The sequence below is a fragment of the Phalacrocorax aristotelis genome, chromosome 4, assembly GCF_949628215.1.
Source record: "Phalacrocorax aristotelis chromosome 4, bGulAri2.1, whole genome shotgun sequence".
Taxonomy (NCBI): Eukaryota; Metazoa; Chordata; class Aves; order Suliformes; family Phalacrocoracidae; genus Phalacrocorax; species Phalacrocorax aristotelis.
Genome location: NC_134279.1, coordinates 41,672,350 through 41,690,805, shown reverse-complemented (window position 1 = coordinate 41,690,805; position 18,456 = coordinate 41,672,350). Strand labels below are relative to the sequence as shown.

Below are 18,456 nucleotides of genomic sequence, written 5' to 3'. Positions count from 1 at the left end.
GGATCCCTAGAAGTAAAACAGTGGGTGCTGAGGACTTGGTGGCCACAGCCTGTATTTTTTCAGAGGTAATACTTTAAATGGGCTCTACTCTGATTCCAGGGAATGTTGGAACAGTACATCACTGTTGAAGCACATCTTCCACTTCAGTTTCACCAAAAAGTAGTGTAGTTCATATACTTTAAGACTGCTCCAAAATGAAGAAAAAAAAAAAGTACAAGAATGTACTACTTATTAAATTTTGTCATACATATAGCTACTTGATTAAAATAATTATATAGAAGTATACATTTTGATTTATGGCATCTTATGGCATGCATTTATGGAGCACATAAATGAAAACTATGTGCAGATCTGAGAGAGTTAATAGTATGCAATATAAATAGCCCCCCTTTGCTGGCAAAGGAAAATGGCCATTTTCATTGAACTGGATAAAAGAATGGATTGTTTCTTTTGTGTTTATATTATAGACAAGTGGAAAAAATTACCTTCCTTAACTTTTCCAAACACTTGAGAGGGAAAACCAAAACCCCTTGTATAAACTTGTTTTTCATAGGTACAGAGACTGGTAAATTGTGGTACAAGTCCAAGAAATACTTCAGATGTCGTTTTACAAAATGACTACAAAGCTCTCATAACATTTGGAGAAGCGAAGGGCATTTAGGAAAACGCATATGACAACAGGAGAGAATTGTTATTAAATTGTTGTTTGAAGTAGAAAGTATGTGTATTTTGGAATAGAGGACTACTTTCAAGAAGCAGTTTTCTGCATATAATACTCAAAGCTTACCATTTCAAGGCAGTGTCTACTAAATAAAAAAAAAGATGGTGGAAGATTTCACGATGAAATCATCTGTAAACAGAGAGGTTTAATCTGTGTCACAACAGCATAGTAATGATCAGCTTGTTACTTTCAAATTTCCTCTTCTTTCTGTGGAGTTGCTGAAAGACCATTCATTTAAGCAGTTTAAATGCTTCTAGTTTCTGTGGCACAGTGAAATCTGTTTGGTTTGTTGTATCCAACTAATAATAGAATGTCAACAGTGCAAGTGGACTAGGGGAGCAGAACTGCTATAAGCAAATGCAGACCAACTAGACCTCCCTGAACCTAAGTTCTGGTAGTTTTTCTGTGGTAAAATACAGCTTATCCTTTCAATGTAAGTCTCTTATTGCCTAGCATTTCTAACCCGTGTTCATCTGTCATGCTTAAAAATATGGAAAAACAAACCTCTTGGATAAACAACAGCATTTGAAAGCAAAATGGAAAATCCTTTCTTGTCTATCCTGGAATATCGAGCTCTCCTTTGTGTACTCCTTATGCAACTCTGCCTGCCCCTGACGGTGGAATTACAATAATGAGAGATTTTGCTGTATTTGAGCGGATAGTTTTTGTAAAAATTAAGCACTCCTGTACAGTGAAGGACAGTCTGGAGTTGGGCAACTTGGGACAAAACTTGGCCAAGATCTGCTGGAGTAACTGAGTTTGACACCTTGCTTAAGGATTAGCTTCTGCCTAAAACCAGTGGTAATTAATGGAATAAGTAGCTAATTAACATAAACAGATGGAATGTGGTTTTCTGCACTACTTTACAGACAGGGAATTGTATATTGCTGGAAATTTGTTTGCCGATCAAGGAACAGAGTAATGTTAGGACCCACAGAGGTGGGGGGTGGTGGGGTACATTTGCAAGAAGGCTGGGTTGGCCAAGTGGGGAGCTCCTCCCTGAGCTCACCTGCAGAAAGGAAGTGTGGAGAAGGTGGAAGTGGGGATGGATGACTGAAGGAATTCAGAAACACTGAACATGTAGGTATGGGATTTAAGAAAGGCAACGCTCAGGCAGAAGGGAGGCTGGGGAGGTTATGGAAGTCAGCGGGAAGGGCTTGTAAAGGTACAATGGCAGCAGAAGGGAGAATGGTGGTGCGAGGTGTGGCTAGGAAATGTCTCAGTACCAATTTAGACCCAATGAACTCCTGACGTGCGGATCAGTTTTGTTTTCTTCACTAAGACTTTTATGCTAAAATATTTTCATTTGAGCGATATGAAATGGGAAGCACAGTACTCTCCATAGGTATTATGGGTTCAAGCCTGTTCTAGCAGTACTACACTGAGCAGAAACCTCATTTGTGCCAGGCTGTTTGTCTACTTTCACAGTCTGGCTGAAATAACCAGGAGGTGTAAACTCCAGCTTGTCACTGCACAAGAGATAAATGTTAACGTAGCATTCTTCTGGCTCACTCAGATCTTTTGTTACGTAAAGAGCATACAGGAACATTCATCTTGCAGAAAAATGCATAGTTTCAACTAGGATTAGTTGCCTTTTCAGAAGGCCAACCAGCTGCTTCAAGTAGAGTACCATAAAAATATTATGGGAAAAAAAAATATATTCCAGGAAGCTTTAGGCATTAAAAATTTAAAGGATAAGTAAAAATAAATAGCAAATGGAATTTGTCATTAACTGTGTGCGTGCAGCGGACAAATTATCAAGGGTTGGAGCACCTCTCCTATGAGGACAGGCTGAGAGAGTTGGGGTCGTTCAGCTTGGAGAAGAGAAGGCTCTGGGGAGACCTTATTGCAGCCTTTCAGTACTTAAAGGGGGACTCTAGGAATCACAGAATCCCAGGTTGGAAGGGACCTCAGGGATCACCTAGTCCAACCTTTCTAGGAAGAGCAGAGTCTAAACAAGATGGCCCAGCACCCTGTCCAGATGACTCTTGAAGGTGTCCAACGTGGCCGAGTCAACCACTTCCCTGGGGAGATTATTCCAATGGGTGACTGTCCTCACTGTGAAAAATTTCCCTCTGGTGTCCAGTCGGAATCTCCCCAAGAGCAACTTGTGTCCATTCCCCCTTGTCCTCTCCATGTGACCCCGTGTAGAAAGGGAGTCTTCATCTTCTTTGTAACTATCCCTTCAGTACTGGAAAGATGGGGGCAACCTCTTTAGCAAGGCCTGTTGCGACAGGACAAGGGGTAATGGTTTTAAACTAAAGGAGGGTATATTTAGGCTGGATATAAGGAAAAAATCTTTTACAATGAGGGTGGTGAAACACTGGCATGGGTTGCCCAGAGAGGTGGTTGATGCCCCATCCCTGGAAACATTCAAGGTCAGGTTGGACGGGGCTCTGAGCAACCTGATCTAGTTGAAGATGTCCCTGGTCACTGCAGGGGGGTTGGACTAGATGACCTCTGAAGGTCCCTTCCAACCCAAACCATTCTATGACTCTATGTATTTGTGCATACTACTGTGACAGATAAAATTAGCACCTTTTCTTTTCTGCAGTAGGCAAGGGGCCGTTTGAAGGCAGGATATTAAAGGAATTAAACTGATTCCAAAAGAATTTCAAGGGAGCGAGGGGGTTTCAGGAGAAGGAGCACACAGCACCAGTCCCAAATCAAGCTTAGCAAAAGTCCCTCCAGATCCTGGGAACAAGAGTTTGCAGGGAATACCTGAGAACGATGAGTGACAGTGAAATTGTGTTTATCCAGAAGGTTGGACAAGCACCTGAACATTTACGAAATAGTGGAAGTGACAGAAAATAAACCTAAAAACACTTTTTCAGCAGGTAATGGAATGTCAGATGCTATCTCAGGTTTTAAAATAAATTTCAGATAGGAGAGCTGTGTGTGGTTACTCTTTTTTAGTATCATTGTCAGGGTCATTTTAATTTCAGACCTTGCACCGTTTTGGTGGTGAATACATTAACACTCGGTCATAATGGAAAGCAAAGTATTCTCAGATAAAAACTCACGCCTGTCAACCTTGATAGGTTTTCATCAAAAAATACAGCAACCTCTTCATTTGCAACTCTTTGTTTTCAAATACTTCGTTTGGCAGCAAAGTATTTGAGAGATTAAAGGAACGTTTCTTCATGCTGATCTCACCAAGAGTAGTCTTGCCAAGTCACTCCCTTGTTCAGAGTCATTTGCTGGCTTTGCTCCTTCTGTATCATGTTCAAACTCCTCACCTTCAAAGCGCAGTAAGAGTTTGCTCCTGGCGATCTCATTTCTCATTTATTCAATTTTTTTCAATCTGTCGTCTCACCTGGAATTCCCTCTCCTTTTCTTGGTGCAACAAGTTAACATATTCATTTTCACATCACAGTGAGGAAAGCTTGTTTACGTTCAGTTTCAAAGTGTAAGAACCTTTAGAACAATATGGAGCATTACTCTTAAATTTTTACATTGTTGATAAACCCCCTGGAGCTTTTGATACCTGTGTTAAAATATCAGCTCCCTGAAGTAGGAACAGGGCCTCCTGTGTTCCAGTGCTTCGCCGATAAACTAAATGTTCCAATCTTCTGCACTAAGTAGTTTAACTTTAAAAAAAAAAGTGAGCAAACGGAATGTGTTTTGTAAAGTGATTTGTAAAGTGGTGTTACGAAGTGCAGATTTGTGAGAGAATTTTAAATGTCAGTAAAATAGATCTACTTTTTCAATATTGATGGCTTATGTTTAATGCAAAAATGAAAGAGAAGATATGTATTCTGATTAGCCATGTTAAGACTGGTAGATGACATGGATCTGTGTGTTTCTTACCACTACTTCAGCGTAGCACAACCTGGTGGTACCAATTAATAATGGAATCTTTTCTAGGTGTTAGCAATACCATATGGGGATATGTAGGCTCCCTTTCATTTCTTTCTAAGGCAGTGAGTTTTTGTGTTAATGTATTAAAAAAAAAAAAAAAGAGACGGTATGAAACAGAAGAAGGGAGATGATTCTTAGCGTTGCAAGAGGGTTCCTTTCTCCGAGATTGCTGTTGTCTGTGTCCCTCTGTCTTGTTACTGCTACATATGCTCCAGAAATTCTCACCAGCTGTCATATACAGTATGTCTGCCGCACTGACTATATAGACTACAGCAAGATGTTGCTTTGTAAATGTTTTGTTGAGTTAATCTTTTTTTTCTTTCTGGTGACTAACAGAAGTTGTTATAAGGTTAGATGGCAATTCAGTTAGTAGGGCAGGTTTCTAATATTGACAGTTGTAGTTACTGATGCTTTATTTGTTTGTGGAAGGGTATACGAAGGTCTGTGGCATCTCTAGTTGCCTCCCATTAGGCCAACGGGAAAGAAGAGTATTCTGAGTTTATGCGAAAATCTCTAGTTAATCTGGATTATTATGAATGAAGAGTGGAAAGAGAAGGCTACACAATAGCCAGGTAAGGATGAATATAGGGAAAGAGTTTAACACTCAGATATGGTCTGTATTTTGGTAGTTTTCAGAAGGGTTTTTTTTTCCTCTTCTGTAGTAACTGTGATTTTATGTTCATATAACCAACCAGCAAAAAACCAAGTGATATTCAAGAATCTGTATTGTCACAGGAAAATTGTCCTGTAACAGGTTCTGCGTGGAGAGCAAATAGTTATGATACGTTGGTATAACAGCTTATAAGAGCAAATCTTTAAAGCAAATCATTGCTTTTGGAAAGAACTATTTTGTGTAGACATCTTAGTTCTACACAGCGCACACTAGTTTTGTTTAGAGTCTTACAAGAATCTGTTTTTATTCAAAGCAAAATGGCTTTGTAGAAAACAGTCAAAAGGTTTTTAAAAACTCAGAATCAAATTGTTTGATAGGCATTGGCTTTCCTCTTCAAAATCAATGGGAATACAGGCACAAAGTCTCTTCTGCGTCTTGAAAGTTACCTTCTCAGTTTTTCTTGTGCAGAGCACTTTCCTCATGCTTTTTTTTTTTTTTTTTTTTTTTTTTGCCTATGGAAAGAAGCAGTCTTTAACCTGTTAAGTGCATACAGTTAAAACATTTGGGGACATGCAGTGTGCAGGATATAATTATTTTGTCCTCTCCACTTTTTCCTACTTTTTACTTAATTGTTTGGTTATTTTTGAGAGCTTATTTAGTGGAAAGCATTCAAAATTTTCTTTACTTAACAAACATCAGAAAAAGTAAGTAGCTGAGAACTTTGCATTTCGGAATGGCAAAGGAAAGAAGGTGGCATTCTAAAGACACTTGTTTTCTCATTTGAAAAAAGGTTTTTAAAAACGCAGGTATTGCACAGAAAGGGCCTCGACTAAGTGCCTTTGGAAAGCTTTGTAAAGATGTCCCTTTCTAACCTTCCATAATATTAGTCTGATTGCTTAGGCCTTAAGGCAACATTTTTAAATTCCTTTCATTCTCCTGTATTCCAGCTTTTAATTTCAAAACAGCTTTGTGGGAGAGAGTTGCTCATACTTAAATTAAATAACCTTATATTTATTTCTTGACATCAGACAAAAAAAAAGTCAAAATGTTTTCTTCTAAAAGCTGTTAAGACAGAGGAACCAAAAAGGACTTTCATAAACTGGCGACTTTAAGCAGGTCGTTGATAGTTTACCTCAAAAGAACACACAAAAACTGTTTACATGAGGAGAGGATCTACCCTTCTATTGCAAAATATAGGGTTTCTATGAGCCTTTGCTGTGAAGTTCTTCTGTAGGTTACCAAGAGCAAAGTTAACTGATAAAGTCCTCAAAAGAGTCAGACAAAGGGCTGTAGGAGTGCTTGGCATTTCAACCTGCGTTAGATGGCTGAAACCTGGAAATTAATAAAGAGTGTTCTGATATATCACACACTATTAGATCTAGAGCTAGATTGGATTTTATCATGTATAAGCAGTGGAGAAAATTTACCATATTCTGTAATTAGCTAGTAGCAGAGAAGCTTTGCAGGTCTATTAAATAAGTTTTAACTTGACGGTCAAATTAAATAATTGTAAAAATATCATCCCATTTCTTCATTTATCAAGAACTTAACATTTTTACTGACTGCAGTTGTTCACCTTTTCCAAAAGTATAACAAGTAGGTCAGCTTGATTGTGGTTTTTTTAATACTGTATCCTGTGGTTTTTTTCCTAAAGTAATCTTTTGTCAAAATGATAATTGTTATGTAGGTCACAGTTAAGTTACGCACAGATGGGTTTCAAACCTGGTCGCTTTAATCAGGGTAACCTGGCTAGCCAGTTTCCTCTCAATGCACAACTTCTACTTTTATTAAAATCAAAAACTGTACCAAGCTGCGACTAACCATATTTGAACATGGCATTTCAAAACAACTACAAATTTTTTACTGTTCTAAGTCAAATGTTGGTCGCTTAGTTTGTGTGCTGGGAAAAATGAGATATAGTATAACTGTATCATTAGAAGCAAGTAGAAATTAATATACTTCCAACATCAACATTACTCACTTCCTTAATCTAGTGAACTGTCATATAAAAAATACGGTTCTGCTGTATTCAGTAGAGCAATAGCAATTCGTATCAGATGATACCAAAGGTTTGGTTTTATGGTTATTACAACATCCAGGCAACTTGATACAGTGTCCTGACATAAAAATATCTTACATTTTTATCATTCAGATAGCAGGAACCTCAGAGGTGCTTTAACTAGAAATAACTTCATTTCCACGGATGACCTCTGTACAGTCTTCTAAGATAGTTCTGATGGTAGAAGTATGTAAAATTTAGTGTCAGATACAGTTTAATAATGCTTGAGTTAGCCTTTCTTTGAGCAAATCTGACCTCATTTGTATTGTTCCTTAGATGAGAAAAATAAATGCTGGGAGCTGGCTGTTAACATTCTTCTTGGATTATGGAGACACTTTGTGTTCTGGAACTCGAAAAGAAATGGGGAGACTTAGTTTCAAATGTTATTGCCTCTAGGTTGGTGTGTTCTGCAAAACTGAGTATTTAATTTGTTTAGATGAAAGCAGTATACCTATAGCTTAACATAGGGAGCATGTTTCCTTCCTTTAGAAGGAAAATCTGACTGAAGTGAACACATCTTTTAATATAAGCAGTTTAAGAAGGTCCTCCGTGAAGTATTCTTACAAGCTCTGTGTCTCCAAATATGTGAAAATTTAAATGCAGGTACAATAAGAACAAAGGAGGCTGAAACAAATAAAATGGAACCAGACAGATCAGATGGCTTTAAATTAAGACTTGAAAACATGTATTGGAGTCAGCAAGATAAAAGAGTAATGAAAAAATTGTAGGTGCAAAATGAGATGTTCTTGCATGTAGGACTGGACAGCTTGGTAAAGGCCGAAGAAGGCAAGAAAGCAAAAATACACATTAAAAATAGTAATGAAAAGGATGCATTTGAAAGATTTGAGTCAAGAAGGCAACAATATGAAAGAGAATGGGCTAGAAGATTAAAAGCAATATTGTCATTCGGAAGGTTTGAATGACTAGGAGTCTGAAGAGGAAATCTTGCGTACACCTGTATCTACTGGAGAATGTATACGTAAAGAACATTTGACTTAGAACAGTAAAAAATCCAAATCTGCCTTTCAAACAAGTTGGCTGCAGCATATTAACAAGCTCCTTTCCTTATGTAAAGGCAACTTTTATTGGAAATCAAGTATGTCTTGCAATACTGGTTCTTTGGGGGGGAAAAAGACTGGTGAAAGCACCTCTGTAGCACTAGACTTATTGTACTTAAAATTGCTGTGTAACTGAAGATTTTTCATAATAGTTTCTCATCTTGTCCCACTTATTAATGCGACTGTTGGTTTGATTTAGGAACTGCATGGAAGGAAAATGATGGACGAAGAAAAAAAATTTTTCTGTCTTCACTTGTAAGAAAATTGCAAATAACTGATGATTATTAAAGATCCTTTTATAATATGGATCAAACTGATAGTGACTTACAGTTTTTAGATTTTCTGTAAAGACAGGCAGAAGTTATTTGGGAGAACTGGCCATAAAAACTGCTACTGAGGTGTCTGAGCAGGCCAGCTTTTTTGGAGGCTTATAACACTTTGATTGAGCATGTAGACAGTTTCAGAAATCTTTTTTGTCTGTCCTACTACTAACATAAACAGTACTTCTGTAAAAAGAAGGCTTCCTGGCCTCTTGAAGATACTCAGTGTCTTGAGAACCTCAAACAGGTGAAAATGGTGTAGATATTCTGTGTGAATTCAACAGGTTCACAGGGGAGCCCAGGCCACATCCCAGTCTAACAGCCCTAGAAAGGGGAATACCTTGCTTCCTTGGAAAAGTGACAACCAGCAGCATGGCAGCTGCGGAGGCTTGGATGGAGACAGAGATGCAGATGACCCAGTATCGGTTCCATTCATTTCCTTGGGAGGCCATGTACTATTTTTGCTACTTTAGCTTATGCTGGTTCTCCAAGCACAGTAAGTTATACAACGAACACTGTTTTATGCCAGTGTAAGCATATTTACATTTGGGCTTCTGCCACAGAAACTCCTTTTTAAAAGGAAATCAGACCTTGTGGTTCTGTGCAGGCATAAGTTTCTCTTGGCTTAAGCTCATGAAAAACACATACAGTTGCATATTGTCCGTTGAAAAAATGAGTCAGGTTCAAAATAAGGTGACTGAAGACAAAGTATAAATCTAAAGAGGAAAACTCTTAGTGAATTCTGTAGGTTTCTAAGGCAAAATACCTGGGTTGGGAGAAGGAATCTAGAGACCCGAGCCTCATGTATATAAATGCATAAGCATTTTTTTCATATTCTTGTTAAGCTATTTGTTTTGATGTCATCATATATTATTACTTTTATCTTCTTTAAAGGAATCTGGCATGTGAAATGTATGTATATCCATGCCATAGCTAAAAGTGAATTTAAACAACTTGTATATCAGCAGTAGCATTAGAAGCTCAATTTTTTTTGCATAAGGACTGAGGAAATAATTCCAAGAAACCTATTTTGTGTGGAGTCTTTGAGTTTTATATTTTAATTTCCTAAAATGTTTTTTGTCTGGGTGTGTGGTGTTTTGTTATTGCTTTCTCAAAGAGCTGGCAGGGTAAATGGCAGCTGTAAACCTAAGGGTACGCTGCAAAGCTTTTCTTCCAAAGCCTTTCTTTCATGTTTAGCCAAGTGAGAGACACAGAGTGAAATGTAAACTCCAGCTTGGCATATCCTCATGGCCTTCTCTCCTGGTGAACAGCCAGAGGGGCAGAAGGGGGGCCGAAGCCGCCCAAGGCTGTGAACCTCAAAGACCTGGAAGGCACTGGCCATGAGCCATGGCTCCCAGGTTGCTCAGAGGAGGAGGAATGTGAAGACAGTACTCAAGGGCCCTTGGTACCGGTCCCCTGAGAACGGCGCTCCCCATCACACCAGCTTCTTCTCACTTCATCCCCCTAACCCCAGGACAGAAGAAAAAGGCATTCACTTCTCTTCCGAGTTGTTTAACTGTTTCTCTTCAATCCCTGGCAGTCTGACTGAGAACTAAGCGTGTGTTTTGTTGACCTTTGTTCTGTTTGAAATTACGGACTGGAACCATTTTTATTTAACGTGGGAAACCAGCTTCGCAGAAACTCAACCTATACACTGGAAAAGGAACTTCCTATAAAATAAAAACAGATGTTTGTATGTATGAGTGAAGGTTTGTTCTTGGGTGGCTTTGTGATAAACTGCGTAAACACAATATTGAGTTCTAACAATTAAATGATGACTGATTGATGAGCCTCATCACTTTGACATGATCTGCTGCACTGGCAGTCCTGGTTTGTTTTGGTTTTGTTTGCTTTTAAAACTTTTTTTTTTCCTCCCAGCTGTATATTATACACACAGCTAATTGTAAAGTTCTTCCTCAGTATGGGGACATTGAAAGCTTTCTCCCAGGACAATGGGCTGATTCCTGGGAGAACTCCAGCTATTCCCTCCAGTGCAAGAGACACGTGTGTGTCTTGTAGTAGCCATAATTGCTTGGGGCCCTTTTTCTATCAAGTAATTATTTGGCTCCTCATCACTGAAGGGCTGTAATTTTTTTTGTTTATTTGTTTGTTATTGGGATGGAAATGGATAAGCTAGCAGTGTTTCCTCTCTTGTGTAGAGGTGTTCTTTTCATCCAACCTGCCCTCTCCCCCCGCAGTTCTCTTTCTATACTCGTCCTTACTACATCTGCACTGACTGCTTCCTTCATTCTGTCTGTTTACTGTGCAGAGAGCAGGTAGGACTAAAAAATACATACATATGTACAGTATTTTTTAATTCTTATATTGTGGCCATGAATTGCGCCTTCAGTCAGTTGGGGCCCACAAATCTCTCGTTGATGTTTTAGTATTTTCCTCTGTCCAGGTTTATACAGAGTATGCCAGGGGTGTTTACATTCTGCACTGATGCAGTTAAGTGTAATCATGAAGAAAAAGTATTGTTTGCCTTCTGTCTGAAGATCAGCAGATTTTGTGAACAACTGCATGGATCCTGCTAATATAATAGTTTTAGTACCCACCCCAGATGCAATAGAATGAACTGTGATTTTCTTGTGCTCATATGTAAATCATATTCATCTGTACCTACATATATACATATGGTTTTCCATTGACTGTTTGGTTTAGAAAGAAAATTATTAAGTAAGCTAATCTTTACGATATCATTTATACATTCATGAAATTTTCAATGTCGTTATAAAATCATGCACAAAAATTAAAGATGTCAAAACAAATTGGATTATATTGAAAGAAACAATTTTACATGCTAAAAGTGAAATAAATTAGCAAGCACTCTGTCTTCTGACCAACAAGACAGACTCGAAGTGGTGATTCCCTCTGAGAATTCCCTTGCATTGTGTGTGTACCTCTTGAGATCTTGCAAGTGCAGCTCCAATTTACAATCCGAGCTGGTAGAAGACTTGAAAGGAGAGACATACCATGGGGTAGATGTGGCGAATAATATCGCCAACATTGAATTTCATTAAAATTTGCCTTTTCCATGAGGGATAGCATTGAAGATGTGAATACCGTGTTCTAGTTGACTATAAATGCTGTCTTTGCTATGGAAGGACTGTCTTAGCAATGCAGGTTACTGCTGTTTGCATCATTAAGGCGGTGAGCTCCCCTCTAGGTATTTAAAGTTGGAGAGAAAGGAGAGGTTTGAAGACAGTAGCCCTAACACTAGAGTTATAGATTTTTATGTCTTGCTCTTGCAAAATGTGGAGGCACAGACTGAGCAACTAAAAAATAATACCTGCAGTGTATATAAGGGAGGATGAAACAGTATTGTCTTGTAATCCTTCTGACATGCACTCAAGAGCAGCACCAATGGCCTATAGTTTTCAGATATTATGGAGAGGTCAAGTGAAGAAAAGCCAAGGATACACACCTTCAACAGATTTTTTTTCCCCTGGTGATTCTTTTTATCTGTTTTTAAATAATTAAATTAAAAGGGTTGTTCCAGGATTAAATATCTCAGCTTTAATAAAGTGAGACTTGTTTTTCAAGCTGGAAAACACCTCCCTTATGTCCTCATCCTTAGCGTTCTGGGCCGGTGAAATAAATAAGGTGAGGCAAATGATAAGAAAGTCAGGCAGAAAACATGCCTTAGGGGTCTTATAGCAAATTTGTTATTCTAGTGCTGTATTTTCTGGCATCATTTTTCTGTCAGATCTCTCAAGTGGTCAGGATTCTTTCCAGTTTGTTTGGTTTTTTTTTTTAATGTTTAAGCTTAGTTAATTAGTGAATTAGTACCTGAGGGTTAAAGTATTATGGTTTTTTGCCTTTCTTGTGCTAGCAACGTTGTAGCATTACTGAAAATCATCATGAAACTTAGGGGGATGTATGGCTGTATAGAACTGAAGCTCTTCTACACATTTGGGTAAAGTCAGTAGAATCACTGCAATAAAATAATTTTATTGTGTATAATTTTAATTTGCAATTTTAGACAGTGTCCTTCATAGTCTCCCAAAAAACGTAATATAAATTCTATTTAGAATACTCATCTAATTCAAGTAATTTTTTGTTCTTTTTCTTTAGGGTGTACCTCAGTTACCATGTGCCAAAGCATTGTATAACTACGAGGGAAAAGAACCCGGAGATCTTAAATTCAGTAAAGGAGACATCATCATTTTGCGTCGACAGGTGGATGAAAATTGGTATCATGGAGAAGTCAATGGTATCCATGGCTTTTTTCCTACCAATTTTGTTCAGATTATTAAACCTTTACCTCAACCTCCGCCTCAGTGCAAAGCACTTTATGACTTTGAAGTAAAAGACAAGGAAGCAGATAAAGACTGTTTACCATTTGCAAAGGTAAAACCAGAATAAAATTCTTATTTTCTTTTAATAATTTCATTTACTTGGATAAGAAATTATAAGACTGTTCTGTAGTCTTGTCTGCTTTTTTTTAATGGAATTGCACAAATATGAAAAGGGCAAGTAATTCTGCAGGCATTTCTCCTATGTTGATTAGTTTTGCCTTCCTTCTCTTGCTAAATTGCATATAATTTCTATGAGATTTTATTTTTGGGAATGCAGTTTTTCGTAATTGTGGTAGTAATGTTCTTAATTTATGAGAAATAACCTATGTTATGAATTAAGCATTCCATCTTTTCAAGAAACAGTCATTTTAAATGGTTGAAGTTGGTACTATTTTCAGCTTTGCATTTAGTAAGTGACATTTTTAGGATCTAGATACTAGATACAAAGTACTACTAAACCTCGTCATTCTATAATATTACGAATTGCCTTTTGGAAAATATGTTTCTTTTTATATTGTTTCTATTGTAGTTAATTTTCTGTCTTGCAAGACATATAATGGTACAGAGTTTTAACAGGAATCAGAGCTGTTCCTTTTTTTTCAGTTTCTGATTGTTTAGTTTATCAAATTGCACAAAAATGTTGCAAGATCGAATGTGAGTTAATAACTTTTCTACCCTTGTCTATTAAAAATGAAAAGGCTAAAATTCTGAAAAGGGAAGATGTTAACATGTGGATGAACAATGGCTCTTACACCACGGAACAGCAATTCTTTTAAGGATGGTTGGCATTAGCTTGCATATTTTGATTAACTTGTTGGCAAACTGTTGTTTTTTGGTTTCTGCTTTTTAAATTGGCAGTCTTGCTCGAGTAAGCATGTATGTTTCCAAATATATTAACTTAAATATGAAACAATTACATATGTCAGTATAAGCAAGAGCAATATTTAATGCGCATGTAAATCCTTTTTTATGTAACAGTCTCAAAACCACATCTAATCCAAATGCTCCATGTAAATGTGAAAGAAATCATATCACTTACCAGTGTTCTTAAATACTTAAGTAGAAAAGCAACATCAAGGGAAGATTAGGTAATGAGTCTGTTGAGAAGGAAAAAGATTGCAGTTCTGTTGATTAGTGCCAGGGACTTAAAGGGTGGCTGATGAATACCATGGACTGAACACGGCAGGAAGTCTGGCACTAAGGACAAAGCTGGATGGCTGAGGTTAGCTGTGAACAGCTAGCTTAAACTCTGACAAAATAGGAAAAGGAATGGCTGGAACTGACTTCAACCCCAAAAGCGGCATCTTCCTGTTACAGAGTGCCTTCTCTGCAATTCTTGTCCATGTACCACCTTCTCTGATTACCCGTGTGTTATGGAAGCAAATTAAATTGGAAGTTTAATTAGAGCTGGGAGACATAATCACTGCATGTTCACACAGGATGATGTTCTGACTGTAATTCGCCGTGTGGATGAAAACTGGGCAGAAGGAATGCTGGCTGACAAGATAGGAATATTTCCAATTTCATATGTTGAGGTGAGTAAAGTTGGGCCCTCAGTAAGATTGTGCCCACTGTGTATTTAATTTTCTAAAAGGAAAGATAATCAGTACTGGTGTTGACTCTAAAATAACCTGAAAAATAAATAGTCTTAGACCTAAAATAAGATCTGTGTGCTTAGTTTGGGAAAGTTAATTATCTCAGCAGCTGAACCAGTGATTTTTACTTAGCTATCAGCAAGTCAGAGTAGCAAGCTTTGCACTGTCCGTAATACCTGCCTCTCAAAACCAAATCAGCACAACTAGAAAGTCAGAGAATACAGGCTGTTGTTAAGCAGGTAAAGCATTGACTTTTACATCCAAAAGACCCTTATATAAAATCTTCTGTATCTTCCTGCATTTCTCATATGTGATGTGATAATTTACAGTGGGAGGTCACAGTTGAGAAAGTTTCCCCAACCTTTTAAGGTTTAAGAGTTGAAAGCTCTATCTTCTGTAGAGAAAGACATAGGTGATTAAGAACAGCGTGTATTACTGCAACAGCGGTTTGGAAGAGTGTTTGTCTTTTTCTCATAGGTATGCTATGGATACTTGGTAAGATGCACTTCTCCCACTGAAGAGATTTTATTTAAGTAAATGAGGCAGAACGATGAAAGAAAGAAGTATTTTCACATATCCTGTGGGATGAGAAATATGTCCCTAAGGTCACAGAAGAAATGTGTAACCATACTAAGAATCGAGTCAGGTTTTATGACTTCATTTTCTGTATGCCCTGATGAGATGGGAACATTTTAAAAATTGACTGTGTTCAACTAACAGAATTTTTTTAAAAGGGAAAATACATTTTTATAGGTTAATGTAAGGATCTGTGTAGCTGGGGATAGAAATTTTTACGTGACTGCAAAAACAACAAAACCAAAAGGGTTTCAACCTGCTTAGTTCAATTCTGGCTTCAGTTTAAGAAGTTTTTAAAAGCCAACTTTTAAAAGGCAGTTTAAGAAGTTGTTGCCCCTGGCTGTTCATTCCTAGCTTCTTGCAATTAACTGCCCCTTCAGTTCAGCCAGTGAAGGTATTTGTGGTGCCTTTTAAAAATAAATCACTTAGCCAAGTCAGAAAAAGCCCTTTCCTAGGGCTGCCACTTGGGCTAACTAGCTAACAACTCTTGTTTCCAACTCTACAGAAGTTTGCAAACTGGAGACATACTATTGAAAAAAATTTTGTACAAATGATACACAGTCACAAAATATATTTAATTGTTGATGTTTTCAGACAAATTCCATCAACTAAGGAAATGTATCTTCAATTAACCTTTTTAGAACAGCCCCAAGCACTTGTGTACACACTTGCAAATCTCCACTAAAATGATATGGGAAATCTAGAACGATAAATAATGCCCAAACAGATACCTCATATCAGATAGGTGGTTTTTTCCAATATATACTAAACCAAAACACATGCTGTGGTGAAGAGCAGTGAGATATGCAGAAAACTGTCAATTTGCATTTTGAAATGCCTGTTTTCTAAGATTATGGAAAATATGCAGACAGTATATCAAACCATTGTTACATATGTTATTATTAAAGACAATGAGAAGTAATTCATATTTTTGAGGTATTTTTAATATGGTATTTTTATTTATATTTCCCAATCCTGTAATCATTGCCTATTTTTGTCATAATGACACACATATCTTTGCCTTGTGTATGTTAGTCCACATCCTTTTTTTTTGTTTAAATGTGAATTACTAGCTACATTTGCTGAAGTCATTAACTTTAAAATGAGTGTAGTGTGTGATGTTTATTCTGTAGTGTAGGTCTGATACTTGCGATGTTTCTTGTATGATGAGGTCACAGGATAAACTTTAGGTATGTTGAAGTCAAGAAAAAACTATTATATTTGAGGACAGCTTTTTACCTGGAGGAACATTTTATGGTTCGATGATTGCAAGTCTGCTCTATTGTTTTATATAACTTTCACTTACTGAATTTGTGGTAATGATAAAAGCTAAGACTGAAAACATTTTGAGAGGAATTTTAATAGTGATTATATAGTCACTGAGTCACAAAACGTTTTGTCTTTACCTGTAGACACATAGCACTGTGAAATAATTACTTCTATCTGCAAATTATAAATAATGCAAAGCACTGCAAAAAAATGAAAATCTGTCTTCTAAGAAATGCTAAAACCAAACTAACCCTCTAGTTTTACTAGAGTAAGACCTAATATATCTAAATTACCAGACTTCAGACTGATGGAATTTCAACGTGCTTGCATTAAAAAAGAAGGTCAACCAGGTTCTTGCACAGTTACAAAATAAAATGCAGTGAGTCTATAAACTGTATGATTAAGTTCATAACACTAATGTTTATCACTGTTCCAAAAAGAAAGATTAATCAGAACTAAACAGATAGTATTCGAACTTTTTAATGTGGAGTACAGTTCTGGGTAAAATATACATTTCTTAGAAGGACCTCAAATTTGATACTTTGATGTAGTTTAACACTTAGTAAATACACTCCAAATCTAAAAAGTATTTAAATTTTTACAAGTTATTTAACATTCATTCAGAACAACTAGAAAAATACAAACACCCAGAACAGAAAAAGAAAAATCAGGAAAAAGTAATCATTTTCCAATCAGAACATCAGTAGAAAATAACAACTTTTGTTTTCCCAAGTTAACATGAACAACTGGGAAATACCTTTGTATTAATCCAGCTCCTCTAGCTTTATTTATAAACAACCTTACAGAAATGTAGGGGAAGAAAACCCCAAATGATCTAAAACGTTCACTGTAGTAGAATTTTAAGTTCCTTGTCATTTCATACTACTGCATCCATCAGTTGACATGGTACAGAAGGCTGTGCTGCTATCCAGCGAGACCTGGACAGGCTGGAGAGCTGGGCCAAGGGGAACCTCATGAAATTCAACAAGAGCAAGTGCAAGGTCCTGCATCTGGGGAGGAACAACCCCAGGCACCAGCACAGGCTGGGGGCTGAACTACTGGAAAGCGGCTCTGCTGAGAATGACCTGGGAGTGCTGGTGGACACCAAGCTGACCATGAGCCAGCAGTGTGCCCTTGTGGCCAAGAAGGCCAACGGTATCCTTGGGTGCATAAAAAGAAGTGTGGCCAGCAGGTAGAGGGAGATTTTCCTCCCCTTCTATTCAGCCCTAGTAAGACCACATCTGGAGCATTGCATCCAGTTCTGGGCCCCCCAGTTCAAGGACAGGGAACTACTTGAGCAAGTCCAGTGGAGAGCTACCAAGATGATCAGGGGACTGGAGCATCTCCCATATGAGGAAAGCCTGAGACGCGGGTTTGTTCAGCCTGGAGAAGAGAAGACTGAGGGGGGATTTCATCAATGCTTATAAATATCTAAAGGGTGGGTGTCAAGAGGATGGGACTGGACTCTTTTCAGTGGTGCCCAGTGACAGGCCAAGGGGCAATGGGCACAAGTTGGAACACAGGAAGTTCCACCTGAACATGAGGAAATACTTCTTTCCTGTGAGGGTGACCGAGCAGTGGCACAGGCTGCCCAGGGAGGTTGTGGAGTCTCCTTCCCTGGAGACATTGAAAATGCATTCCTGTGCCCCCTGCTCTAGGTGTGCCTGCTCAAGCAGGGGGATTGGACAAGATGATCTCCAGGGGTCCTGTTCAACCCCTGCCATTCTGTGATTTTAATCAATGAGAACATAAGTTTTTATGTATCTAGTGTGTCAGGTGGGTTTGTGGTTTGGTTTTTTTAATTAGCATGTCCTCCTGTACAAAACAGGAGTGTTTCAAAACATATTTTTTGTTGGGTCTATACATTCTGGATTGGGTTTTAGGCTGGATTTCTAGGATGGTCTTTTCAATATTGTACTTACTAAGCTAATCTTTGTCACTGTTAAATACTATAATCTGTCTTAGGAAAAAAAAATCAGAGTTTTGTAACAATGCTAACTCAGAAGAATAAGATAAAAACTTTTATGGGAACTTTTCTCTACTTTTTGACTGTTTTGCCTGCCTGGACCTTAAAGCAGAAAAT

At 37.7% G+C, this 18,456-nt stretch overlaps 1 protein-coding gene across 2 annotated transcripts in view; it reads left to right on the top strand.

Annotated features, from left to right (window-relative positions):
- SH3RF1 (SH3 domain containing ring finger 1) overlaps window positions 1–18,456 on the top strand; it is a 95,684-nt gene that overhangs the window by 41,219 nt on the left and 36,009 nt on the right. For both annotated transcript variants that reach the window (XM_075091132.1, XM_075091133.1), the window contains exons 3-4: window positions 12,710–12,985; window positions 14,373–14,468. In XM_075091132.1, the coding sequence (XP_074947233.1) occupies window positions 12,710–12,985; window positions 14,373–14,468 (372 nt within the window). The remainder of the gene's footprint in view (window positions 1–12,709; window positions 12,986–14,372; window positions 14,469–18,456) is intronic.